Source organism: Phodopus roborovskii, unplaced genomic scaffold (assembly GCF_943737965.1).
Source record: "Phodopus roborovskii unplaced genomic scaffold, PHOROB, whole genome shotgun sequence".
Classification (NCBI taxonomy): domain Eukaryota; kingdom Metazoa; phylum Chordata; class Mammalia; order Rodentia; family Cricetidae; genus Phodopus; species Phodopus roborovskii.
In genome coordinates, this window is record NW_026125300.1 from 70,157 (window position 1) to 97,500 (window position 27,344).

The window sequence follows — 27,344 nt, forward strand, 5'->3', positions numbered from 1 at the left end:
TCTGGTAAGAGCTAGTCTCTGGTCGCATCATCCCAAGGCGCAGCGTAGACTTGCATGCGTGATCTGTGTGAATCTATCATGGACTGATTGGTCCTCTCCTCTCTTGTCTCTTGCTTTCCACCTGTATGCCTTCCCTCTTTCTCACCTTCCTGTCTTCACTGTGAGGTTTCTGGGATCCATACACATCAGAGGTTACATGTCTGGAGCTTAAGACCCCTGCTTTGCTTCCTGCATCTCTCCACATTGCTCCTTGAGTGCCTTTTGGCCACTTACTACTGCCAGATAATTAAATGGTGGAATATCACTGAAGAACATTGCACTTAATTTAAGTCACCTGAAGGTCATTCAGAAACTCCTGAATTTGTCATTCACCCCGCCCTTCCATCATGATGAATATCCTTAGTTCATTTCCTGCTCACAGTCACTTTAATCTTCTTTTATATGTAATCCTTAGATCTTTTGCTGTGATATGACTCATATCACAGTTCAGTTAACATTTTCATGTATGACTATCAGAGGATCCTTTAAAACACATGTCAGTGTTGGGGTTAGAGAGATGGTTTAGTAGATACAATGCTTGTTGTGCAAGCATGCAGACCTGAGTTAGGATCCAAGCACCTGTCAAAGTGCTGGATGTGGCTGTGTGCACCTGTAACCCCAGAGCTGTTGCAAACAGAGATAAGAGGATGGCTGGGGCTTCCTGGCACCAGCCTAGTTTCAGGTTCAGCGAGAGATCCTGTCTCAGAAGAATAAGATGAGTTGCGATGGACCTGATACTCTTCTCTGACCTCTATACATGTGCACACAGGTTCCCCCATACACACACATGTGCACACACAACACTCAGACACCCACATCTAAGTGTTAGGAGAATTGAGAAGCTTTGGATCACTTGAAGAACTGAGAGAAGAAAAAACTAATGTGATTGTTGTGAGATGGTTACAAATTACATTTGTGATATGAAAACTGTCTCATTAATTCTTAGTGTCATATGACATGGCAATATGTACTTATTAATTATAAGAGCATTACATCTGAGTATATAATTATGTTTTAATTTGTTAAACTTGGGAATGATTGTGCAGAATATTTTATAACTAAAGGTAATTGAATCTTTGGAGTCCTGAAAAAAAACCTGCCATGTTGGGATCTCTCATCACAAATGTGCACACTCTGATCAGCCTCTGTGGCTATGCTTGTTGAGGCCTCCTAAACCTTTCCCTAGGTCCAGGTCAGCTGTGTTTATGTGGCTGCTTACTGGGTTACACTTCAGCGTTTTATGGACACATTAGAATCATGTTCAATATGGACTCCTTCCTTTTTATGCTTGCCCTGTTTCTCTGTTTCTATTTCAGTGAACTGAACAACTAGTTAATTCCATGTTTGACCTAATCAAAAACAACAACAAAACAAACACCTTAAGCTTTCTTTCCTGGCTCCAGATAGTTCATCAATTATATCGTGCCATCACACTCACCTTGCCACAAACCCGGGTCATTTCGTTTTCCTCCTGAATGGCTAACAATGTCTCCCTTCTGCCCGCTTTAACCCATCTTTAGTTGTAATAAATTTTCTTGCTATGGATGCTTTTGTCAGATTCCCATTGTCTTACATCTTTGGCATAAATTACTTGTATGATTCAAAACAGTCTCTAATTACTTTTGGTGTCATGTGCCATGACAGTGCAGGTAGGTGTAAGTGTGTGTGTGCATGACCCGATGTGTGCTCATCTCTTCTCTTCCCTCCCTTGTTCTTGTTTGTCTGTCTTATCTAGGACTTGGTCTTTAATTTTAACTCCACAACATCTCTTTTCTTAGACATTTTTGTATAGACTCCTCATGTGAGTGCTCTTCTCTGAGACCTCCAGCTGCTTCGTGCTCACCCCCAGCCCATTCTTGTGCTCAGTCAGTTCTTCCTCATCTTGAGGATTTCAGCATCATGTACGAGACATATGTGGAGTTCTACCTGCCCCTAGGATGATTCATCTCCGTGCCTTTTAGCCACCAGTGTCTCCTGTTTCCTTGTCCCATGCTTATAGTACTGGGCCATAGCTGTTTGTTTAATTGCCTGCCCCCTCCCCCCTTGACAGTTTTTATATCAGTAACAGCAGGGAATATATTTTACTTGCTAATTAACATATAAACCATTATATGTGTAAATAGGTAAGTGTCTGTTGAATTACCAAATGAATAAGCTAACAATATCCAGGAAAGCTTGCTTTTCACAACATCTCTGCTTTCTTGGGCCCAGCCCCACTCCCAGTTTCAGATGAAGTAATAAGCTGAAAGTATTTTCACACCTTGTTATACATGTGGGATGTACCTTAGGATCTATGTTCATTTTTGATGATTGTTGTGTTTTTCAGGCGGGTTTATTTGTAGACAAAGGTGTCAAAACAACCAACTCCAGTGCTGCCGACCCAAGGGAATACCTCTGCTTGGATAACAGTGCAAGGTAGGGCCCACCTTTTCAGTTTACATCCAGGCTTATCTTCTCGGGGCAGAGTGTTCCGATTCAAGTACGTGGTGTTCTTCCTGATGGCAGCATGCAGAGATGAAGTTTTGAAAGCTCATGCAAGAGTTTTGGGGAAATTGCTCTGTTGTCTCAGTCCTGAGCACAGGCATTTATTTGTCTTAATGAAATGCCAAGAAAGTTGATGCCTTTCTCCTTTGTTGTGGTGGAAATTGATGTTAGAGGGAGTTACAGAAAGAAATCGAAACAGAAGAGAGGTTAACAAAGGTTTCCAATTGGAAACAAGTCTGAGTCACTGAAAAACCAATCAGTCCCCCAAAACCCAAGCATCTAGAATTCATGGTTAGTGGTCAAATGGAACATTGCATTGGATTTATTTCAAGGGAATGATCCCAGATATGATGATTGAGCTGGCTCTGGTTTTTGCTGGTAGTCTCAGGTTCAGCTCCTGGCAGGCTGTGTTACTGTCCCATGTAACCACATAATGTGTTTGGGATGTGGGTCAGTGTTGCAGCAGGCTCTCATGTGCTGTGGGCCAGCCAAAGCAAACAGAACATCTCGGGTGGAAATAAAATGTTCTGGATAATGTGGCAACCTGAAGTCATATTCAGTAGAAACCATGAACATACTTTTTTTTTTAATACCTCAAGTTTATTGAGCAGATTATGAGGTTGAATGGGTGATAGATTGCAGAGGCTTTTGCTAGACATTGGAAAGAATAATGACTGGCTTAGTTAAGAGAATAAACCAGGAGCCACACCAGAGGTTGGTGAATGTGACTTAGTGTGCAAGGCAGGGCTGCTTGCCGTACATTGCTAAGATGTGAGGTCAGGAGAAAACCAGGGGAAAGTGCACTTGGTGAATCACCTATCAGGATTCCTCAAGGTCAAGTTAAGTACCAAACCTTCGAGAGCAGTGATCAGGGAACATTAAGAAGGCCCCAAGAAGAACACTAAGTAAATAAAACACAAGGCACCAAGGTACGATGCACCCTGTTGGATGAGCAACCTGACACAGGAAGAATGGAGAAGAACTTAAGAAAAAGGAGCAAGCAGATGACAGTAAAGTGATGAACTAGGAAGTATTGGCTGGCCCAGTTTGCTTTCTATTGCTGTGATAAAAAACAAGCTGTGCGATGGTAGCCCACACCTTTAATCCCAGCACTTGGGAGGTAGAGGCAGGTGGATCTCTTGTGAGTTGGAGGCCAGCCTGGTCTACAGAGTGAGTTCCAGGATGGCCAAGGCAACATGGAAAAACCCTGTTTTGAAAAATCAAAACAAAAAACCACCATGACCAAAAGCGACGTGGGAAAGAGAGGGTTTAGTTCCACTTACGGGTTTGCAGTCCACATTGAGAGCAACAGTGGTAGGGGCTCAGGGCAGGAGCTTGAAGCTTGACCCTGGAGGAATGCTGTTACTTACCAGCTCTCTCAGCTTGCTTTTTATACAGCCTCTTACAGGCCCAGGCCCACCTGCCTGGGGATAGTGCCACCCACAGTGGGCTGGGTCCTCCCACATCACTTAACAGTCAGGAAAAATGCCCGTAGACAGCCCAACAGGCCAGTCTGATTGAGGAAATTCCTCAACTGAGGTAACTTCTTCCCAGGTGACTCTATTTTATATCAAGCTGACAATAAAAACTAATCAGCATATTGGCAAAGCCAAAAGAATAACGAAGTTGCTATGGAAAGTTGCCCTTTTGTTTGTTTGTTTGTTTGTTTGTTTGTTTTTCCTGTGTGTGTATGAGACAGTTTCATTGTGGAATTCTGTCTGGTCTAGAACTCACAGGGACCTGCCTGCCTTTGTGACCCAAATGTTGGCATGATAGGCAGGAGCCACCAACCTGGCCATACATGCTTTTTAAAAATCTTATAGAATTGGTAGTTTTAGTGAGGTGTGCTTTGTTAATTTGGTGTTGTCACAAAAGTGATTAAACAATTGGCTCCTTTTCCTGCTTTGAAAGAATATATACCTGGTTGCAGGGAGAAGGCTCAGCTGACTCAGTGCTTGCTTCCCAAATATGAGATGCCAGTTCAGCCTCTGGCATCCACATAAAAGCCAGACATAAGAGGAACCCTGGAGAACTGCTGAACAGGCAGTCTAGTTGAGTCATTAAGCCCGGCGTTGGTGGCGCACACCTTTAATCCCAGCACTCCAGAGGCAGAGGCAGGCGGATCTCTCTGAGTTCGAGGCCAGTCTGGTCTACAGAGTTAGTGCCAGGATAGGCCCCCAAACAGAGAAACCCTGTCTCGAAAAACCAAAGCAAAGCAAAGCAAACCAAAACAAAAAACCCAGGTCCAATGAGAGACCCTGTCTCAAAAAATAATGTGCGGAGTGAATGAGGAGGCCAGCAGACAGGAACATTTGGCTTCCACATGTATTTTTCCCTCACACATGTGTGCATGTGTGCAGAGGCACATAATATATTTAGTACATGTTTGTTCATATTTATATATATGTGCATGAATGGAAGAGTCAATGTATTTAAGAAGCTGTTGACATTACAGCTGGACTACCCACTATGGTTTCAGAAGGTCTTTGTGAGATGGACATGTGCATACTAGGAAAATGGTAATGGTTCTTCTGCACTCCATGAGTTCTCTTACATCCATATCGGTAAGGAATTAGACTGACTCCATTAGGAAGTTGTAACTGGAAAGAACTAATTGTAGAAGAACAACAAGATCCTTGGCAGCTGGTATATGTTTAATTTTATGTGAACTGATGTGTAGACTGTGCCCACATGTGTTTATGCAATCCAGACATTAGTAAAAATGACAGCACAAATAAGCAATAAGTCAGGCTGCGGATTAAACACCATGATTGTAGGACCCAGCAGATATATTCAGTCTGTCCTGAGGGAGGAAGTTATCTTACTGGTTGTCAGATGAGTCTTTCTCCATGACTTCAAGATGTGAAATGGTGGGAATGCAAATATGGGGACTCTTAAGAACACTTGGTTTGAGGTGGGGAATGTCACAAAACTCTTTCATAGGGGTGGAGTGAGGCATTGTAACCAATTAGTGCATTAGAACTAATTAATACATTTAAATCAGGGGAGGTGATTGTATTAGTTACTTTTGTTATTGTTGTGACCAAATATTTTACAAGAAGCAACTCAAGCGGGGGAAGGGTTTATGTTTGTTCACGGTTTAAGGAAGGACATCATGGCAGGGAAGGAGGGGCGTAGTGTCAACAGTGTGAGGCAGCTGGTCACACCACCTCCACAGTCACTGAGCAGAGAGAGAGGCTGGTGTCAGCTTGCTGTTTCTTTTTGGTTCCATCCAGGACCCCAGCCCATGGAATGGTACCATTGGCATTTAGGCTGGGTCTTCCCATTTCAGTTAGCCCAGTCTAGCAAATTCATCACAGACATGGCCAGCGATGTATTTCCATAATGATTGTAATTCTCAAGTTGTCATCAATATTACCAATCAAGGAACTGGGAGACGTTAGTGGTTCAGAGTGTGTGCTGCTCTTACAGAGGACCCGTTTCTCCAGCTCCAGGGGATCTGACTTTCTAGTCCCCCTTTCCACCTCATTTCTTCTTCGATGTGACTGGCTTGGTATAGAGTAGTGGTTGGTGTCGTATGTGGGACTCACGCCCTGAGACCTGTGCTGGGTTTTTTTCACAAAGATGCTTCCCTTATTGCCATTTTCGAGCATCTTCCAAGGGCCCATAGATACAGCAGCAACAACATGCAAAAGGCTCCTTCAAAGCAGTGAATTGATTTTTGAAACACAGTGTTTTAAATAAAGTGGTAGACATTATGGAACTGAGTTATTGTATGACCAGTTTTTGACTTTTTCATTAAGGTCTCTGTAAATATTGTTGAGTGAAGGAAATAAATGAAGTCTTTGTAATAAAAAAAAAAGTTCAGTTTGGTTTTTAGGTTTAGGCATTTCTAAGTCATCTACTGAGTTTATATTTGTCTCTCTAGCTAAAGACATTTAAACAGCATACAATTTAAGAACATAATCATGTTGAAATATATGATTAATTTATTTCAGTGAGCACATGTTAGTAATGTAAAATTTTGTTGATGATGTACTGGAGTGCCTGGTCTGCATATGGCTGTCTTTCTGTGTGCATGTGTTTTTTCAGAAGCCTTCCTATACATTAATCTTTTAAGAATACTGAAAGCTCCAGGCAGTGGTGGCGCACACCTTTAATCCTAGCACTTGGGTAGCAGAGGCAGGCAGGTCTGAGTGAGTTCCAGGAAAGCCAGGGCTGTTACAAGGAGCAACCCTGTCTTGAAAAACCAAAAGAAGAAGAAATAAAAAAAGAATACATGAAAGCATTTTTTTCCCCCTGGAAACTTACATGTAAATAAATGTAATTGTTTTGAGTATTTGAACTATAAAGAATTAAGTCCTCTTGACCCGTAGCGTGTGCATACATAGACAGTTTCTATTTCCTTTGCTCACTTTTTCACCTCACAGGTTCCGGCCTCATCAGGATGCAGACCCTGACAAGCCACGTGTTGCTGCTGTCATCGACAGGCTAATTGCTTTTAAAAACAATGATAACGGTGCCTGGGTCAGAGGAGGAGACATTATTGTCCAGAACTCAGCGTGAGTATTGTCTACAAAGATAACATCTGCTGATGCTGCTGGTTATGTTAAGTTTTTTTTTATTTTTAATTTTTGAAGACGGGGCCCCAGGTAGTCCAGACTGGCCTTGAGCTCACGGTGTAACAATGACCTTGAAGGCCTGATCTTTCTGTCTCCACTTTCCTTCCAAGTACTGTTACAAGTGAGTGCCACACGCCAGTTGGTTTTTATTTTTTGTGTTTGTAAACTGAGCAGAATGAAGGCACAGCTGTAGTTTCTGAGATCATTATATTATTAATCAATTACTAATATTATTATTAGTACCATTAATGTACAGGATGTGGTCTGAGGATGAATACTACAGTTCACAGACTGCAGATGTTCTGAATCCTCTCATTCTGGAGCTTTTTATGGGAACCGAACTTGTCTGGTGACATGAGAAGTCTTCAGTGGGTTGACCAGAAACTCGAATTTAGCTTTATGTAGCAAATGCAATTTATGGTGAAGAGCTAAATAAAACATTTGAAACTACCTGAGGTTTTTTATTTCATTTAATTTTTATTGTTGTTGTTCTTGGAAACTTTTTAAAGTTCGTTGGATCTTGCCATGCCGCTCACAACGAAAGTTTCCTAAGTCCATTTTAATACACCTGTTGACTTGTGTCTTACTGGTGGCAGGAAGTGCTCACTTGTTTTTCGTTTTTTGTTTTTTTGTTATTTTTCCCTTGCATGATTTTAAGAGAGACCAAGAATCCTATGAGAAAGATCATATTATTACTTTAAACTATAGATGGAAAAACTGAGGGGAAGGGGTTGATAAACAGGTCACTGTTGGCAGAGTGAGGATTTGAACCCGACACCCTTGCCTTGGAATGGACCCTGTGGTGACTGGGAGGTTGAACTCGGTATGGGTGGGGAGTGAGCATTGGGATTGTGGCTTTTCATGGTCAGCCACTGAGGGAGTTTCCGCTTCCACGTTTCCTGATGACTTAGATGTACTGCCATCTTTTTCCTCTTACAGATTTGCAGATAATGGGAAGGGATTGACTTTTGCCAGGTTTGTAATGCTTTAAAACATTGGATTATTTCAAAGCTGTAAGGTAAAATCACCCTTAGTGTTTTTGTATGTTTTGGAATGGGGGTGTGGGTATGTTTTATAATTTCTTAGAATAAAAAAGAAAATAAAATGATCTCTCTCTTCCTGGTACCACTAGAGGGCCAAAACACCCACATTTTTTTTTTTTTTTTTTTCTTTTTAAGTAGACTAATTGCATTTATGCCAAAGTTTTAGGTTAATTTCAATGAAATTCCTCAAAAGGGTAGAGTAGTTGTTAATTGTGCTTATAAGAAAATGTTTGAAATTTAGGCTAAAAGTCCTTAAAAATAGAGGATGAAAGAGGAAGACAGGGTGAAGATGAGAAATTGTAATTTTCCTCTTAAAACCTGCTTTAACTTAGAAATAAGCTTTTGAGAGCGAAGCTTGTGTGTGTGTGTGTGTGTGTGTGTGTGTGTGTGTGTGTGTGTATGTACTTACATGGGTCTCTTGTGTAGTCTTTTGTATGTTTTCCCACAGTGCTGGGGATCACGTTGGTCCACTCTGGTGATGCACTTTGCAGCTGCCCTATACCTCTAGCCTAAAACTTCATGTGTTTATATGTAATTTTCAAATAACTCATTAATTGATAAAAGGAATTTTTATAGTATAAAGATAATTTCTGAGGGTTTTTAATGTACATTAGGAAAAGGTATTGGGTTAAATTTTTATTTTTTAGCTTTTTAAATGGTAGCTTGATTTCTTTTGGGGGGCAGCTTAAACTTCCCCAAGAATGTCTCTAAGCACTGTCCTGATTTCTACAGTGATGGGAGCTTCCCAAGTGATGAAGGTTCCAGCCAGGAGGTGTCAGAATCCCTCTTTGTTGGGGAGAGTAGGAATTATGGATTTCAAGGTGGCCAGAACAAGTACATGGGTACAGGGGAATAGACCAGAAGCCTCGGACACTACCCAGAAACAGGTGAGTTGGACTTTGGCATGGAGAATTAAACAGTGAAGACATAGCCTTTTTCTGAAATAAATTGCCTTACTTTGGCTCTTTTCCTGTCTTATTAACAGTATTTGCTATTACCATTATTATTATTGTCTGTTAACCTCATGAGATTTTAGAGCATTAATAATTATCTGTGTCATAGGTTTTATTGTCAGTTTTATGTAGGAGTTGTCCTTGTTTCTTATCCCTTATGTAAGACCTTATATAAGTGGATTTTTTTTTCCTTGATGTTTTTTCTTTCTTGAGAAATAGAAGTTGCCAAACCATAAACTATGACATTGGGTCAGTTTCCCTGCAATTCTTGATGCTGGTTTTCAGAAATAGCCACTAGAAAGGGAAATTACCTCTGAAAAGAGTCCTAGAAAATGAAAGTTGGTAGATGCCAAGCCGACTCAGAACCAACTGAGGCCATGTAATTAAGTGTGTTTGAGATGGTGGGTAGGTGGAGGGGGGGGCAGAATGGGGCGGGCTTTCTGTCATCACAATCAGAGTCCTTTCTCTCTTTTTTCTTTTGGTGAACTTTTTAAAATTGAAAATACAATCTTCTCTCATACAACAGACTCCAACCATAGTTTCCCCTCCTAGCTCCCCCACACCTCCTGTGTTCCCCAGAACCACTTCCCCCATTGGAAGGAAGACTTGCCTACCTATAAAAGATGGCGAGTTCAGACTCCATATTCTCCATTGCTAGGAATCCTAACTGGGGGTCACCCTGATAGATTTCCAGGAAGTTTCCACTGTTCTAGGTTTCCACATCACCTCCAAAGAGCCCCACAATTCCAGCTCTCTCTCTCCCCACACGCTTTCCCTCCATCCCCCTTTATCTGCCTCCAGTTACCCTCAGAATCTATTCTGTTTTCCCTACCCCCTATAGCCCTCCACTCTAACTTCTCTGGGTCTGTGGGTTGTAGCTTGATTATTCACTTACAAATAATAATGTATCATGTTTGTCTTTCCGAGTTTGGGTTACCTCACTCAGAATGATTTTTTTTTCTAGTTGCATCCATTTGCCTGAAAATTTCATGATGCCATTTGAAAAACAAAACAAACAAACAAACAAAATTACCCCCCCCCCAAACTCTGAGTTACACAAACTCCGTTGTGTAAATGTCCTGCATTTTCTTTATCCATTCTTTGGTTGAGGGTCATCTAGGTTGTTTCTACTTTCTGTCTATTATGAATAAAGTCACAGTGATCATAGTTAAGCCACTATCCTTGCAGAAGAATGGGGTGTCCCTTGGGTGTATGGCCAAGAGTGGTATAGCTTGGTCTTGAGGTAGATCCAGTCCCAATTTTCTGAGGAATTGCCATATTGACAATCAGAGTACTTAAGGCAGCAGGTAATACTAGAACATCCTTCCAAGCTCACTAACCCAGCACCCAGGTCTGAAACTCACTTTGGAGTGGTGTTTATTATGTATGTGGGAAATTGAGGTAGAGGAAAGACTCGGTGATGTTCTCAAGACCTCAGTTCCAAGCTGATGCCGAGAATCAGGCCCTTGTGGTAATGCTCTCTGAGTGTAGCTTAGGGTGAGGCAGGAGGCACAGACAGATGTTCAGTTTTCCTGGTATCCTCTGCTGGATCCTGTCTAGGCTCTTGTCCTTATGAATGTACATTCTGTAGCAATCCTGTTGGATCATAAATACTAGTAGAAAAAGAACTCTTTGTTTTGTATGTTGTGGTGATGAAGGCTGAACCCAAGGATGCATACATTTGGGGAATGTATGCTCTACACCCAAATGTATCACTAGCTTTACTTCAAGAATCTTCAGTAGCTATTTATCAAATGACTTCTAAGGCCTCTTTTAAATAGCTCACCTTCATTAACCCCCACAAAACACAAGCAGGTATATACTGCATCTTCTTGCTTTATAAACGACAGATTGTTAAGTAGTGGAGGTGGGATTTGAACCCATTGAGCTTGGCTTCAGCTTTGTGTGCTTCATGGTTGTGCTGTGCTTCCTTCTAACTGTGTGTTTTATAGAAACACAGGTTGTTGGCGGTATGGGCTGTAGTGTGATGGCGACCAGCTTATTTTTTTATTTTTACACAGACATCTAGTTTCATTTCAAAATGCTTTTTGTATCTTTGCTTAGGAAGAGTAAAGAAACAACAAAATCTTGCTCAGAAACTAGCTCCTGGATGAATGAATTCAGGTTTTATTTGACTGTGTTTATAGTCTTGTCTGTGAGGGTTACATCATGTTGATTTATGTGCCCAGAGTCAATGCATGAAGGATAGTTTTAATCAGACAGTTGGGTTTCCTGGCTAGTCTAAACATTGTTGTTGTTAAACCCTGCCAAGGTACAGTCCAGCTGCTGTAGAAATCCCCTGCAATACTGTTAGTAACAACTTTAATAGGCGAAGAAACCCAGAGAATTCAGAATATTATGCCTTAGAAAAGACCACTTTATTATCATAAAGTCACCAAATAGAGCATTAGCTTCATGCATGAAGTCTGGTTAGTAATCACAAGCATAAGGAAGGAGGAAGAAGGATGCATGGAAAACATTATTCTGGTCCCTGTGGTAGCTCAGGCCTGAGGACTTAGATTGCACATCATCACCTGCTTCTGTGTTTTGCCTTTTTAAAATGATTTTTTTCTTATTTTACATCCCAGTTCCCTTTCCCTCCCATCCTCCCATGCCCCCTCCCATCCCATTCCCCACTCACTCCCCAGTGTTTTGCCTTTTTGTCATTGTTCTGTGGCTTCACAGGAGGCTTTCTGTGCTCACACAGATTTCTCTTTTAAAACAAAAATATAGAGTTACCAAATGAAACATCCTTCTCCTTCCATTTTCTTCCTCTCTCCTTCTTCTCTTCTTCCTCCTTCTTTTTTTTTTTCCCTTTTTTTTTTGGCTTGGTACCCAGGACCATGTAAGGCAATCACTCTACAACTGTATCACTCTAAGCTACATCCCCAGCCCTAAACAAAGCCCTAAACAAAGTTGGTTCAGGGAAGTTCTTTAGAGAGATCTCTGTTGTATTCAGAGCAGCCTGTCTCTCCCCACCCAGTCTATTGCACTACAGTATCTTAATTGTCTCCACAACACCAATTATCTGCATTTATCTTTATTTTTATTTATTTATTTATTTTAGTTTCTTCTAGGATATTGTAGTTCTCATTCTATTACTACTTGTGTCTTGCTTTCCACTGTGTCTTGGAATTGTATTTGCTGCTTACAGGATACTTTGCAGTATTCATAAGACACAAGTGCTATGAAAGGGATTATTAAACGCATCATGTATTTTAATAGGACATTCCCAATTCGAGGCTTTCAGATTTATGATGGGCCTATTCATCTCACAAGGAGCACTTTCAAAAAGTACGTGCCAACTCCAGATAGGTACAGCAGTGCCATTGGCTTCCTCATGAAGAATTCTTGGCAGACCACACCCAGGAATAACGTGTCACTTGTGAAGTTTGGTCCACAGGTAAGTATGCTCTCGTGGCTCCTTCACAGGGATGTGGTGGGGGAGGGGAAGAACATACACCCAAAGACAAGGTCCAAGCAAAGGACTTCTGCTGAGTCTGAATGACAGGAAGAAATGTGTTTATAGTTGCAACTCCTAATACACGAGATACCATTGAGTTCAGGGTGCGAACACAAGTCTGATGTGACTTGGGCTGTTTTTGACAAGAGATGATGCCTTCAAAATGATAATGACTTAGAGTGATGATGTGAGGCGAATAAGATGGCACATGATTTTGGGACATTGAGTAGTACTCTGGGAAATAGACCTATCTCCAATGAGATACTTTTCTGTGGCTTGTAGCAAACTGGGCGATACAGAGTTAGGATAAAGAGGCATATTGGGGCAGTGTGATAGAAACTGGGTTTGGACAGAAGATGATAAAGAAGACTTAGGATTTGTATTTGTTGTAGTTGCCCCCAGAATATTTTTCTTAGCAGTTTTGCTGTTACCCACAATATACAGAAAAAATTTCTTGGAACCTCAGGCCAGGTCCACCTTGCTGATTCCATGAAAGTAGTGGTATGAGAAAGACTAAGCCTCCAGCTGCTTGACCCACAGTCAGCCAAAACTAGAACATAATTTACAATTGTTTTCATCATGTCCACATAACATTTGGAGTGGCCTGGTTTAAAATGGGTTTTGAGATAGGGTTTCCAAAGCCATGGCATAAGAGAATCCATAGTGATTGCATCCTCACTATGGTGGGGATGCTGTGGGAATAGTTTGTGAATGCAAGAGAAAGGGAGACAGTAGTCAAGAACCCGGAGCCAGCCGACTCCAAGCAATGCTGCTTTCTATCAAGGTGCTCATCATTTACATTTGTTGTTGACACACAGGCATACCTGGCTGAGGAGTACACAGAAGTGTTTAGAAGTGCTTTTGTGTGCCCTGACAAATGTTTGCGCCTAATGAGCAATAGTTAAATGGTGTCACCCACAGCCTGCTTTCTAATTGAACAATATGCATTTAATAAAGAGTTTATTTCATCTTATTTTTCATCTGCTATGCTATGGATTCATACCATGGTCTTCTATACCCTGGCGAGGGTTCCACAAACTGAGCAACATCTCTAGCCTCCTAGGAAGGCTGTAAAGTAACTCCTGAGCCAGGCATCTTTTGCACTCAGAGGAGATACAGCAGCAGCTGTGTCCTGGTGCAGATTCTAGTGTGCTCAGCAGCGCCTTGCCATCCTCAGCCAGCACCCACACTGTGTGATGGTTTTGGACTCCTCTGAGTTTTTGCTGGATAAGTAACTAAGTCATTTGGAGTGAAGTAAAATGATTATTGGCATAGTAGGAATATATTTTTATTTAAATCAGGTTTAATTTGTTTACAGGGGGAATGCACAAAATCTCATATGTGGAGATTATTTATTTGTTTTTGGTTTTGGGGATAAGATTTCACTGAGTAATAGGCCTTCCTGGTACTCAATTTGTAGATCAGGCTGGCCTCAAACTCACAGAGATTCTCCTGCCTTTGCCTCTCCAGTGCTGGGATTAAAGGTGTGCACCACCAATGTCTAGCTACATGTGGAGTGTATAATAGTTTTCATGTCAATATACCTTTCTCCCCCCCAGCCTTATCATTGAAGTAGATGGGGGAAAAGAATAAGAATGAAGTAGCAGTTTAATGCTCACAGTCAAGCTTCATGAGGCTTTAGAAATGTTTTCACTCAAGCATGTCATTTTGTAGAACTCAAACCAACTAGCTACCATGGTTGATGATGCCAGTGACCTGTGACTCCTGCTGCAGTGCAGTAGGAACCTCCTTTGTGATGCTTTTGTTTTTCTCTGCTGCCAGGTCTCTTTGAACGTCTTCTTCGGGAAGCCTGGACCCTGGTTTGAGGATTGTGAACTGGACGGTGATAAGAACTCCATTTTCCATGACATCGACGGCTCTGTGACAGGATACAAGGATGCCTATGTGGGAAGGATGGACAACTACCTGATCCGCCACCCAAACTGTGTTAACGTCACTAAGTGGAATGCAGTGGTCTGCAGTGGGACCTATGCCCAGGTAGGCCCACAGCTCCTGGCAGTGCTACCCTCTGGAAGGATGGCAATGCCCTCAGGGTGACTGGGGGTTTTCCATGGGGGGAGGGGGAGGAAAGCAAGTGACAATGGATAAGGAGGAACATTTTACCAAAAGCTCCTCCAAACCAGTTAAATCAGAGAAGCGAGTCAGTAGGGGAGGGGAGGTGAATACACTTAGATATAGTTGAGATAGCTTGGACATGAGAAGCCACGTTCCTTTTACTGGGGCAAGGTCTCCCCGTGGCTGGCTTGGGATTTGTGACAGTCCTCCTGGCTTGCCGTTCTTCCTGTGGGCTGATGTTTCTTGACCCTCAGGTTTTTCTTACCATATTCCAAGTATGTCCTTGGCTTTCAGGGTCCTTCTTTCTGTGAAATATGACTTTGAGAGAATATCAATGAAGTTACTGAGAAAGTGTAATGTTCCAAGGAAAGAAATGAGGTTTGGCAATAAATAGACAAGAAGGAAGCCAGGGAAATCCTAATGATAGGATAGTCTGTGGAGACATGAAAGGGATAGCACAGATAAATGGGAAAATACTTCTTTGAAATCATTAAGCTAGTCTGTATTTTAACAGATGAGAGGCCTAATTGCAAAGTTTGCATAGTTAAGAGCACAGACTCTGGAGTCAGGCTGACTGGATTCGAACCCTGGATTTTGTTATTTGCTGAAATGAGAGATGGGTACATTAAAAGATATTCTATGACTGTGATAAGGAGGAGAGTGATGGGACAGGATGCTTTCATGGAACACATTTAACATGTGGTCTGGCCTCGTTGGAAGTACCAGCTGCCGTTTGAAGAACAGAGCTGTAAGTCACAAAGCTGGTTTTAACAGTGAGGTTTGGGATGATGGATTATCTCACAGACCTGAGGCATCAATTTCCCAGAAATGCGGAGGGAGAGATCTGAATCCTTAGCCCCATATTTAGGGTAGTAAAAGTGGGGAATTTAATAATAAGATTGCTAGGCTAGGCATGGTGGTGTATGGCCGTGATTCCAGCATCCACAAGGCTAATGAAGATAGATCTCTACCTCATGGTTAGCTTGGGCTACATAGTACATATGTGTCTCAAAAAAAAAAAAAAAAAAAAAAAAAAAAACCAAAAATCAGGGGATAAAAGAATAAAAGAAGGGGCTGATTTGAGCACAAAGAAGGAAGAACAGGGGATAAGGGACACTGTAGGTCACACTGGACTGTGAAGGCCCACACCAGATGCCTCTCTTTGTTATGTGGTTTTTCCCTGCCGCTGACCTGGGCTTAGCAGCCCCCTAAGCACAAGTGAGTGCATTTGTGGGTTCTTGCTCAGTGCTTCCCCAAGGAGCCCAGGTTTGATGTGGTTTTGATCCCCTCAGCCTTCTGTAGTTGGCTTAGAATGACTTGGAGTAGAATTCTTCATTACTCTTCCAACTTTGAAATGACTGCAAAAGATTGCTACTCTTAAATTAAAAACAAAAAAAAAAGTCTAGATTGTTCTCTGTGGATAAGCAAAAGGCTGAAGAGGGATGAAGACTGGATAGCATTTCCCGTTTGGTTTTTTAGCTCCTTTGTTGTGGGAATCTCTCATTCTTTTGAACAGGTGGGGTCGGGGTGGGGGGAGTAGTAGAGCACCCAGTCCTTCAGGGAGGATGAGGAGTGGATGGAGAGTTAATAAAAAGAAAAGTGGTTTAAAATGTGATCCCTGTCTTTCATTTTGTTCTTATTCAGATTTGCCCATATCTACAATTAAATGTCCCCATCAATACTTAGACTCAACGTATAATGAAGATGTTATATGTCTGAAGTATGTGGTATATGGTTATGTAGCTCATAATTTTCATAAGTTCCAGTTTTTAACTAAATATTATATATTTTCATTCATTTACTCAGCCAGCCATTGGGCCCTTTGGATTTGTTTCAGATAGGAACAGAATCATTCCGCCTTGGGAAGCAGGGTAGTCATTTTATTTCTCTTTGTAGCTGAAGGAAGGCCTGAGTCATTTATGCTTCCCAGGAGACTCTAAGAATGGGAGAACCACAGGTCAGGAATTCTTTACTGGAGATTGAAATTTGGGCAGAAGCCCAAATCTGTAGCTGTTTTGTTCATTTAGAAGTAATCATTATGTATTTTTTGGTACAGATGTCAAGATGGACTTGCCATTCTTTTTTTTTTTTTTTTTTTTTTTTTTTATCTTATCTTTGTTTGATTGTTTTTTCTTTTTGTATTTTTATAGTCAGGGTTTCACTGGGTATTCGTGCCTGTTCTGGAACTCATTCTGTAGACAAGGCTGGCCTCAAACACAGAGGTCCACCTGCCTCTGCCTCCTGAGTGGTGGGATTAAGGATATGTGCCCCCATGCATGGCTTTTCAGAATTGCTATTCTTCAGTTGCTTGTAAGTCCTTTAAGGTGAATTTCCACCTGCTCCAGACTGGCTTGAAGGATGTGGCACTCAGGAAGAGCAGTGTTAACACAGGGAGCCTACATTTATGCATACTACCTCAGGTTGTCCTGTGTCTGCCTGTTTCCCTCTCAAGTTCATAGTCACGTGTTAAATATGAATACACTTACGATAATCCATCATGCATGCCATGTCTGTAGTTAACTGTATATTTAAAGGCTGGGGGATAACATAGTAAAGTGGTGCACAGTTGTAATCCCAGTGCTGAGAAGGCAGAGGCAGGTGGGTGCCAGGGGCTTGCTGACCAGCATTGCCTAACTCTGATGAGGCTCATGCCTATAAGATCCTATCTTAGGAAACGAGGTAGATAGTGTCTGAGTAGCAATGACACCTGATGGCATCCTTTGGCCTCCACCATCTCATGCACATATGTGCCCACATACTTGCATGCATATAAGAGTACACAAGCATGTACATATGAGCACACAACATGTCCCAAAAATGTGTTTAAAGGAACATAATTGCAATTGCTAGTCTTATGTTTCCTGCTTCTATTTTGAATTTGTAAGTGGTGTTGGAACAGGGTTATATTTTCCAGAGGGATGAGTGTTGAGAAGATATTCTGACTCCAAGAACATAAATGGAGGAACCTGTATGAACAAAGTTATAGCAGAGTCCAGTGAATTGTGGGTAAAATGTCAGCATTCTGCATTCTGGAGAATGTGTTGCTGGATATTGATTTATTTTGGGAAATTGTTCTGAGGCGTGTCCTGTGGGGGATGCCTTGGCAGAAGGCTTTCATTTGGCCTGGAACGTGGCTCAAATGCTACTGGAAAAAAATCAGAGCTTTCCAATTTTTCTGAGCTTAGCATGTTTTTCCAGATGCTGTAGAGAGCTTTTTAACTTTTAGTTTTGAATGGGTGAAAAATAACTTCTTGGGCAAGTGGAGGTCATGGAAGACTAAAGCCAGAGCTATGAATTTACCACAGCATGGATCAGAAGGGAGTCTTAGATTTGCCTGGAGGCATATCAGTTTCTCTGTGTTTGCTGATTTGCTTTGGATTTGTGTTCTTCAGATGGAGTGGTTTCTGTGACAAGCTGTGCAAACCACAGACATTCTCCATCCTGATGAATAAGCTAGCCTGTGGTGCTGGAATTGATGATGATCTTGGCTGGCAGAGCGAGTCTGGTTTTAGCTATGTCTAGCTTAAGCAGTCTGCATTGTAAGCACGGCTTAGGCCACTTGGTCACTGCTTGTTTGGTCTGCCACTTATCACAGAATCTCTTTTCAAAGTATAGACCCTTGACATGTGCTGGGTAAGTTCTTAGAGCTGTGTAATCTTTTATTTACTTCCCTTCAATTCTTTATTTTTTTTTTTTTTTTTTTTTTTTTAAAGGTATATGTTCAGACATGGAGTACTCCAAATCTTAGCATGATCATCACACGAGATGAATACCCATCCCATCCAATGGTGCTTGGGGTATCAACCAGAGGGCCATTTCCCCACAGTACCAGCCCGTTGTCATGCTGGAGAAGGGCTACACTATCCACTGGAATGGTCCGGCGCCACATATCACTTTCTTGTACCTCGTGAACTTCAACAAGTAATGCTTCTATTTCTGTCATTGCAAACAGTTGAGCAGGTAGTCAAAGTAGAGAAAAGAATGCTATGAAGCTGTTGCACGCACTTTACTCTTGTGGAGACGTAGTCTAGGCTGTGAGGATGGAAGTGTGATTGCCTAAGTTGATTATACAGACCAGGTTGGCTTTTAAGATCATTTCTTTTTTCTCTGTTATCCAGTGTTGTATACAGAAAGCCTAGTCCACAGTGAGGGTCTGCTTTTATCCATGTCTAGCTTAAGCAGACTGTGTCATAAGCATGCTTTTGCTAGTAGCTAGTATGCTTTGTTTTGTTTTGTTATCTGAGGTAATTGGAATTGAATTCAGGACCTCAAGCACATTAGCAAGAGCTCTACTCAAAGTGATATCATCTACTCAAAAGATAGGTTTTAATACCATATGCTGAGTATTGCAGTTTCTTAAAGCTGGCCCCAGTTTTATGTGGTTTTCTGAGTAAGCTTGTGGAAAATTAAACTAAAAGGCTGGCTTGCTTTTCTTTTCTCTTTTCTTTCACCCTCCCTCTCCCAGTGGGGAAGAGGACTGACACAGTCTTGCTATGTAGTCCATACTGGCCTTGAAATTGTGACAGTTCGCCTGCCTTAGTTTTCCAAGCGCTAGGATTATGGTGTGAATCACAACAGCTGACAATATTGAGAGAATTTTGAGTTCAAGCTTACACAGGACAGAAGAAAGTGACATGATTAGTTGGTAATGGCTTCTAGGACAAGAGGAAGGCATGTTGGGGCATGAATACCAGGCATTTCCCAGTCTTGCGTTGAAGTGTCCTTTTGTCCTGTCTTGTGTTACTTTAAGTGCATCAATAATAACCCCCAAGTCCCCAAAATGCATTGATGTTGCTCTAAGGGAAAGAAATCAAAACACTTTTCCTTCCCGTATGTTTACCAAGCTCAGATTTGGATTCTCCACTTTTCCCTCTTTATACCTATTCTCTGTGGTCTGCCCATTGTATGAGTCTGAATCTGCCTGCCTGAGTGCTGTTTGTCTGCCCCTGTCGCTGTCCCGGAGTCTGCATCTGTGTCCTTAACAACAGGCTCCACATCGTAGAAAACATCACCTGGGGGAGGAATGAGGACAGTTTAGAGAAGTCTTAAATAGAGTTTCACATGGAATGAAGCTTTATTGACTCACTGAACCCAGCTGTCCCAGATAACAAATAGTACTGCAAGCATCACTGCAAACAATCCTCTCAGCCTGTATCCATGTGGCTTCCAACGTCTGTGGTAGATATTTGCTTGATAAGGTTGTTTTCAACCTACTTGCTGTTTTCAGCATTTATTACCATAACATATTCTGGGGCAGGAACGCGGAAGAGTACATAGCTCAAAATTACATCCTAGTTTGTAAAAGTTGATTACATAGGAAATTCAGGGCAAGTAAGGTCGATTGCTACATTGCTGAGGCTGAGGACACAGTAGGGTAGCAGTCTTCAATCCTAAGTGGCCTCAAGGAGTATTCTTACCTTGGCTGTGAGGTCCAGCAAAAGTTCCAGTCTCACTAAGGATCATGTCTGTGAGTCAGGATTCTTGGTCCAGAGACAATGGCCCTGATGGGATGGAGCCTGAAGACATCATCAAGAGTAACTGGAATGATATTGGATGACATGAATCTCTCAGAAGACCTCCTCTATGGTTTGAAACACCCTTTGCCACCCAGCAGGAAGCCATTCTTCCTTCTGTCAAGGGGGTTACCATGTGATTGCTTATGCCCACTCTGGGACTGGGAAAACAATCACATTTGCATATCAATTCTTCTAAAGGCACATCTAAAGGCCAATCATGACTTTTTTTTTTTTTTTTTTTGGTCTTGGCATCCACTCACGAATTAGCTCAGCAGATACAAAATATAATTATGGCACTAGGAGACTGCATGTGTGCCTCTTGTCTTGCCTGTTTGGGGGGCACTAACGAACATGCTTAGGGGCAGTAGCTGTAGATGGAAGCTCCCCAGTATTGAGTACCCTTGGTCAAGTGTTTGATGTACTTAACCGGAGATAACCTGTCTCCCAAATACATCAAGATGTTTGCACTGTATAAGGCAGATGAAATGTTAAGCCATGGGTTCAAGGACCCTATCTAGGACATATTCTAAAAGCTCAACAGCACCAGGTAGTTTTGTTGTCAGCTGCAGTGCCTTCTGGTGTCCTTGAGGTGACCAAGAAGTTCAATGAGAGACCCATTCAAATTCTTGTCAAGAAGGAAGAATTGACCCTGCAGGTATCTGCCAGTATACATCAATGTGGAATGAGAGGAGTAAAGTTCAGCACACTGTGAATTGTATGATACACTGACTGTCACCCAGGCAGTAATCTTCATCAGTACCAGCAGGAAGGTGTGGATTGGCTCACTGAGAAGATACATGCCTGGGATTTCACTGTTTCTGACATGCATAGAGATATAGGCCAAAAGGAGCAGAGACATGTCCATGAGGGATTTCCAGCCTGGTTCTAGGAAAGTGTTAATTATTACTGATGGCTGGCTGAAAGCTATCAGTTATGACTGTCCCACCCTCAGGGCAAACTACTTCCACAGAATTGGTAATGGTGGGGAGTTTGACCTTAAGGGTATGGCTTTTAACAAGGTGACAGCAGAAGACAAGAAGACTCTTAAGACACTGAGACTTTCTATAACTCTCCCCTGAAAAGATGTTCCCCCCACCCCCACCCCAGTGTTGTTGACTTCATTTGAGGGGCTGTCCTGGTCATGGCCCTAGCCAGGGTTCAATCCTAGAGGACTAAAGAACAGCTGCAACTGGGGAGGGAAGGAAACCAAGGGATGAACATCTTGTTTTATTTTTCTCTCTTTAAATAAAGGTTACTTTTAGCGGCTAAATAAATAAATAAAAATTCAGTCTCTTAGAATCTTAGAATGTGAGATTTTCCTAATAATATCTCACGATACTGTCTCAACTAACCAGTTGTCTGTCCTCACAATGTCACATTTAATCCAAGGTTGTATTTCTCACTAATTTATTAATTTACTGCATGTCAATTGCTATAAAAATGAATGAACTCACATTGGGGGGGGGGAAGAGCAAGTAAATAAATGTCTGTTTCTCCTCCCCTTGTTCCCCTTTCTCCTCCTCCTCATCTTCCAAGCCTTCTTTAGTGGACAAAGGATGGGGTTACTAATTCAGCACTCTGCTCAGGGGAGAAGAGCTCTGAAGTAGTGATATTCTGTAACAACTGTTAATCTTGTTCAAAAGCCCAATAAAAGGGCCTCACCTTAGAATTGTAGATTTTGTGACTAGGAATATAGGTATAGGAATATAGGAAGGCTAGAAATTTAAACTAGAAAAGAGGGAGAACAATAGTTATTGCCTTGTGTCTTTGGGAAGCTGGTTTTTAGGAAACCTTGCAAATATTAAACTTCAGAGATGCTCACATACTTATGTGAAATGACATGGTATTTGCATGTAATCCACATATATACATCGTTCTGTATTTGATCATTGGTAGATTGCTTTCAATGTTAAAGCACTGTATTGTTTAAAGAACAATGACAAGAGAAAAGTTTATATTTTCAGAACAATTACGGTGGTTTGATTTATTTTTCTACATATTTTCAATTTTCAGTTGAATCTCGTTATGTGGAAGCCATGGGGTAAAATAATGTAGAATTATGTTGTGGCCAACCTCTTGGGATTCCATGCAGTTGCTCAAAGCTATGTCTGAAAATTGATTAGCTTGTTTCTCTTATTGGCCATGAAGCTTGGAGTTGTTGTCTTTGTTTAACAGGCAGTTGAGATAAACAGAGGGCTGGGGCTTTGGGTCTAGGTAGCTCACTTCCAAGGCTGGGTGCTCATGGTGGTGGATGCCCTTGGTGTGAGATTAGTGAGTGCTACAAATGAACCATCAATTTCTTCTCTAACTTTGTTGCTTCCCTGTGTCCTTCTGATACTGTCAACTCCTAACGCCCAACTCATTTCCTATACCAATCCTTCCCTCTCATTTCTGGCTCCTTAATGTCATTCAGGTATTTCCATTCCAGTCCTCATAGTTTATGGCTGAATATAGCCCACCAACATCCTTGCCCAGATCCTTGCAGCAGCTCCTTGCTCAATCTCCCCACCTTCAGTCCCTAGTTCATATTGTGTTCCTGGTAAGATTTCTTCAGGCCCAGCCAGTGAGTTGCAAAGAAGCCAGTGAGAAAAGGACAGTAGGGAGGATGGGGAGGGATGCCAAAGAGAACCAGGGTTCTGAAAAGTTATATTGAGTTGGATCATGGGTTTGCGGGTGAGATATACACTTAGAGGTTCTGTACAAATGTGATCTTTTCATTCAATTCTGGACAAATAAGACTTTTAAAGGAAAAATGGAGTGAGCCTAGGAGTTTCAAAAATCAACAGGAGCTTGAAATGAAGTCATTTTTTCCCCGTGCCTAATTAATTAGCTAAAAGTTCATAAAAATGACGTGATGGGCAGAGGATAGAGGAAGAGATGAATAATTTTTCTGAATTTAGTGTAATTGCAGAGAGGTCATAACACTACTTCTGAAAGGAACAATTTAAATGCTGTACTTATTAAACATAAGGAAAATACAGACAATTGAGGTTATCCTTAACCCTTACTAAAGCAAGGCAGATAAACAGTATGGTTCCCTTTCCCTTTACCCTCAGGTTTTTCTGAACTGTGGATAGATTATAGCTGTTTAAGTAGTAATGAACATTGAGGATTTCTACCCCTTCTGCTGTTATGAATGAATCCTATGGAACAACCTTAGCTTTAAAGCTTTTGTCTACATGCATATTTTTCCTTAGTGAGATTACTTGGTAAAATGTATGAACAGTGTTAATTTCTTGCTGTATGTTAAGGCTCTTTAGAATGACAGAGAAAGATTATGGCAAGGCCAGGGGTGGTGGACCTCGTGAATGTAATTAGTGCATTGAGCTGTACAATTGAAAATATTTAAAATGGTAAATTTTAGGGTGTATTTATCTCACCACAATAAAACTGTCACAAAAGAAAATGTCAAAAGGAAGAAAATATTTTAATTTTTTAAAAAAGAAACAATTTTGTATCTAAGAGTCCTCAGGAAGACTATTATAGTAGTTTGGTGGGATGGATAATGGCATGTGTCTTCATTTCCCTCAGTATGTCAGGATGTTGAAGGTTTCATGTTAGTGTACCCATACCCAACTGGAACTTGAAGAATATGTTATTTAAATTTAATTCAAAAATACATTCCAGTTTCTCCTGAAACCAAGTTTTGTTTATTATATTTCTTTGGTAGATCATATTTCATGTATGTATGTATGCATGTATGTATGTATATGTACACACACACACACACACACACACACATGCACAGATTCTAACTCAAGTGTGATTTTTTTTTTTTTCTGTCTCTCCTCAAAGGGATGACTGGATCCGAGTTGGTCTCTGTTACCCATCCAACACAAGCTTTCTGGTTACCTTCGGCTTCCTGCAACGGCAGAGTGGTTCTTTATCCAGAATTGAAGAGTATGAGTCCGCACAGTCGATGGAAGAGCTACAGAAGAATCCATCTTCAAGAAAATTCTATTTTGACTCTGGCACAGGGTAATTCATGGGTGCTGCTTTTCTTTAAGGATGAAATTGCTGCTTCTCTAGCATAGCTAAGAACGGACGGGATGTGACGGATCCTTAGCAGAGCCGTTGGCGTGGGCAGCTGTCTACATTACTATTAGGGGCTAGGAGCACAGTTCAGATGACTCATAACTATAGTTGGCAGGGGGACTCAAGTGAAGATATTTGCTATTTACTTATTAAGGCAATTTAGGGGAAGAGATTTTCATTGTCAAGAGCTATCAGTAGGCACAGTTGAAAATTAATTTGTTCTTCTGCAACAACTCTGTGATAGTTATTTATGTAAGTTATTTATAATAGTTGTTTATATGTCACTGAAAACCCATTCCCCCTTCTAACTGAAGGTTAGTTCTCAAGCTGACCATGAGTTTTTAAACATCACTGTGTAACCATGGCATATTTGCTTCCAACTTTCTCTAGGCTGCATCTTTCCACTTTTTAATTCTTACCTGCTCTCCTGGGGTCCTGGTGGCTTTGTCTGCTTTTGTCCAGTTACAGTCTCTCAGCCTGTGGGTTATGGTAGGCTTGATCTCCTCTTCTCTCCAGCAAGTAGCATGCTCCTTCCAAATGCCATCCATAAGCTGACCATCTACTGTCTAGGTATAAAGACACCAGTGCAGATAGGATTCATCTCTGCAGTGAATTCTGTCACTGAAGCAAATTATTAGAGAGCAGAAAGCTTAAATGCTATGAGTCCAACTGTGGTGTAGTTAATGTGCCTTCGAGGGTAACTCACATGTTAGCTGACAGTACAGGGACACCCTGAAAAGGGTGCCACACTAGCTAATTACGGAGCAATTGGGGGGGGGATACAAACAGCTGGGTGAGGAGTCTCAGGTAGAAGAAAGCGGTACACAGATGCATGGAGGCATGGACTAACATTGGCATGGCATGTTTGGGAACAACACAAAGCTCAGAATGGGAAGAAGTGGGAGCAGAGCTGCCTGGGGGATAAAAGTTGGGGCTCACTTGTTAATCACCCGATTAACCTCTGTTTAAGAAGCAACTCACTTGCCCTCTAGTACTCCTGGCAGCCAGTGCAGTAAGCTTAAGTAAGCGTCTCCAAATTTCAATCTCTAATTAAATATAAATAGTCTAACTGGACCTTTATTTTGTTGATGACAGAATTTCCACATTCTTAATTGAATTTTCACAAAAGTAAAAGGAACGACCAGATTTGTAAGGACATTCCAGTGGCCACATATTAGTGATCACACTTATACAAAGATGGGACATTATTTCCAGTTAGGTTATTAAAAAGATCCAGCTTCTGAAGATTCATTTCTTTTTAATTCTATTCATTTTGACAATTCAAATTACATATTAAAAGGCTCTTGTCCATTTAGGCTCCTGTTACTTTTTAAATATTTGTGCAAAAATTACTAGACGTTAGGACAATCACCAATTTTCTTACCTTTTGTGGGGAGAAAGACAAGGCCTCATTATAAACTCTGGCTGGCCTGGAACTCTCTGTCTAGACCTGGCTGGCCTTGAACTCACAGAGATCCATCTACCTGTCCTGCCTTCTGAGTGCTGTAGTAAAAGGCATGCACCACCATGCTTGATGCTTACCTTTTAAAAACAATTTGTTATAATGTTTCTATTCTTTGAGAATTTTGTACAGTGTATTTTGATTCAGTTGTAACTTTGCCTTGCCCATTGATCTCATCTTAAAATGGGAACTCTTGATTAAGTCACATTTTATCAAGTCCTTTGAATCTTGACTCCTTTGGTTTGGGAACACTGGGTTTTCATATAATGTTTCAGCATTTCTCAGAAAGTCGGTTTTGGCCCAGTGGAGAGGGATGGACCCCAGACCCATGTGCTCTTGGGAAGCATCACAAAGCTTTGATTGTCTTGGCCTTAGTTAAACAGGCTATAGTTGTTACTTTATTATCCTGATTCCATAGTGATTTATGGGCAGCAACAAAAGGAATAGTTGATATTTAATGTCCCATTTCTAAAGTCGGTATAAATATAGTTTTCAAGTTTTTGAGGCAAACTAAATTCCTTCCTCTCAGATGACCCCTTGAACTAATGTAAACCAGAAATCAACTTTGATGTCTTTCATGATAACTGAATCAAAGTATCACAGTTCTCCCTAAGGCAGTGACCTGAGACACTAGAGGGATAAGGAGGAAAGTGAAACATTTTATTAGCTTTGCAGCTTATTTTTCTTTTAAGGAAGAGTTTCTTTATTGGAGAAATATCCCCTTGGCCATGAATCAAGTTGAGAAATTTTATGCTTCTGAGAGGAACTAATTATCAATTGGCTTGGTTTTTATTTTGCAGGTTATTGTTTCTGTATCTCAGAGCCCATAGCCACAGAGATGGTCACAGTTACTGTTCATCTCAGGGATGTGAAAGAGTCAAGATTCAGGCAGCAACAGACTCCAAAGACATCAGTAACTGCATGGCCAAGGCGTATCCGCAGTATTACAAAAAGCCCTCGGCGGTCAAGCGCATGCCTACCATGCTCACAGGACTCTGTCAAGGCTGTGGCACCCACCAGGTAAGCAGGGAAGAGGAGGGAGCCTTTGGAGGGAAGTCAGAGTTTCTTCCTTTGGCAGTGGGAACACTTGGCTTTGAAACGTATATTGTGCAACTTTATAAATGCATGCGGACACCTCTTGAATTTTAGTCTACTATAGAATGTTTAGCAGCTGCAAAGCATTGGAAGTGTTTGGGAGCATCATGTTTACTTGGAAATTGGAGAAGAGTGTGTTGTGTGTATTGTATCTTAGAGCCGAACACATGCGTATTAGAAATAATTAGAAAGATTCCCACAGCTCTGCCCCAAGCTAAAAAAAAAAAAAACAAACAACAACAACAACTCAACTTCCAAATGTTGTTTGGTGGTAATGATGATTATTCTTCCATGGAATTGTTGATGGTGATTTATCAGGACTGTTTGCTGTTCACCTGCCTGGGAATTGGTGAATGAGACACATTGGTCAGGGGAGGTAGACTTGAGGGACCAAGAGTAAACTGGAGCAGGGAAAGGTGAAGGTGGAATGGACAGCATCAGAAAAACCAGAGAGGTGGGAAAGAATGGGAAATGCTTACGGAAAGTGGAGGCCCCTGGCTCTTGGGGTGATAGGACAGAGGGAAATGGGGGTCTGTGTGTACTGACTGGTTCTGTTATGAAGTACTTTGCAGACATTGGAGAGGGCCTGGCATCT

At 41.4% G+C, this 27,344-nt stretch overlaps 1 protein-coding gene across 1 annotated transcript in view; it reads left to right on the plus strand.

Annotated features, from left to right (window-relative positions):
* Positions 1-27,344, plus strand: part of LOC127213689 (cell surface hyaluronidase-like) — a 73,734-nt gene that overhangs the window by 35,712 nt on the left and 10,678 nt on the right. The window contains 11 exon segments of the mRNA XM_051174149.1: positions 2,366-2,454; positions 6,915-7,046; positions 8,046-8,081; positions 8,882-8,994; positions 8,997-9,036; positions 12,328-12,505; positions 14,348-14,563; positions 18,355-18,433; positions 18,436-18,562; positions 23,953-24,135; positions 26,455-26,674. Coding sequence (XP_051030106.1) covers positions 2,366-2,454; positions 6,915-7,046; positions 8,046-8,081; positions 8,882-8,994; positions 8,997-9,036; positions 12,328-12,505; positions 14,348-14,563; positions 18,355-18,433; positions 18,436-18,562; positions 23,953-24,135; positions 26,455-26,674 — 1,413 coding nt within the window.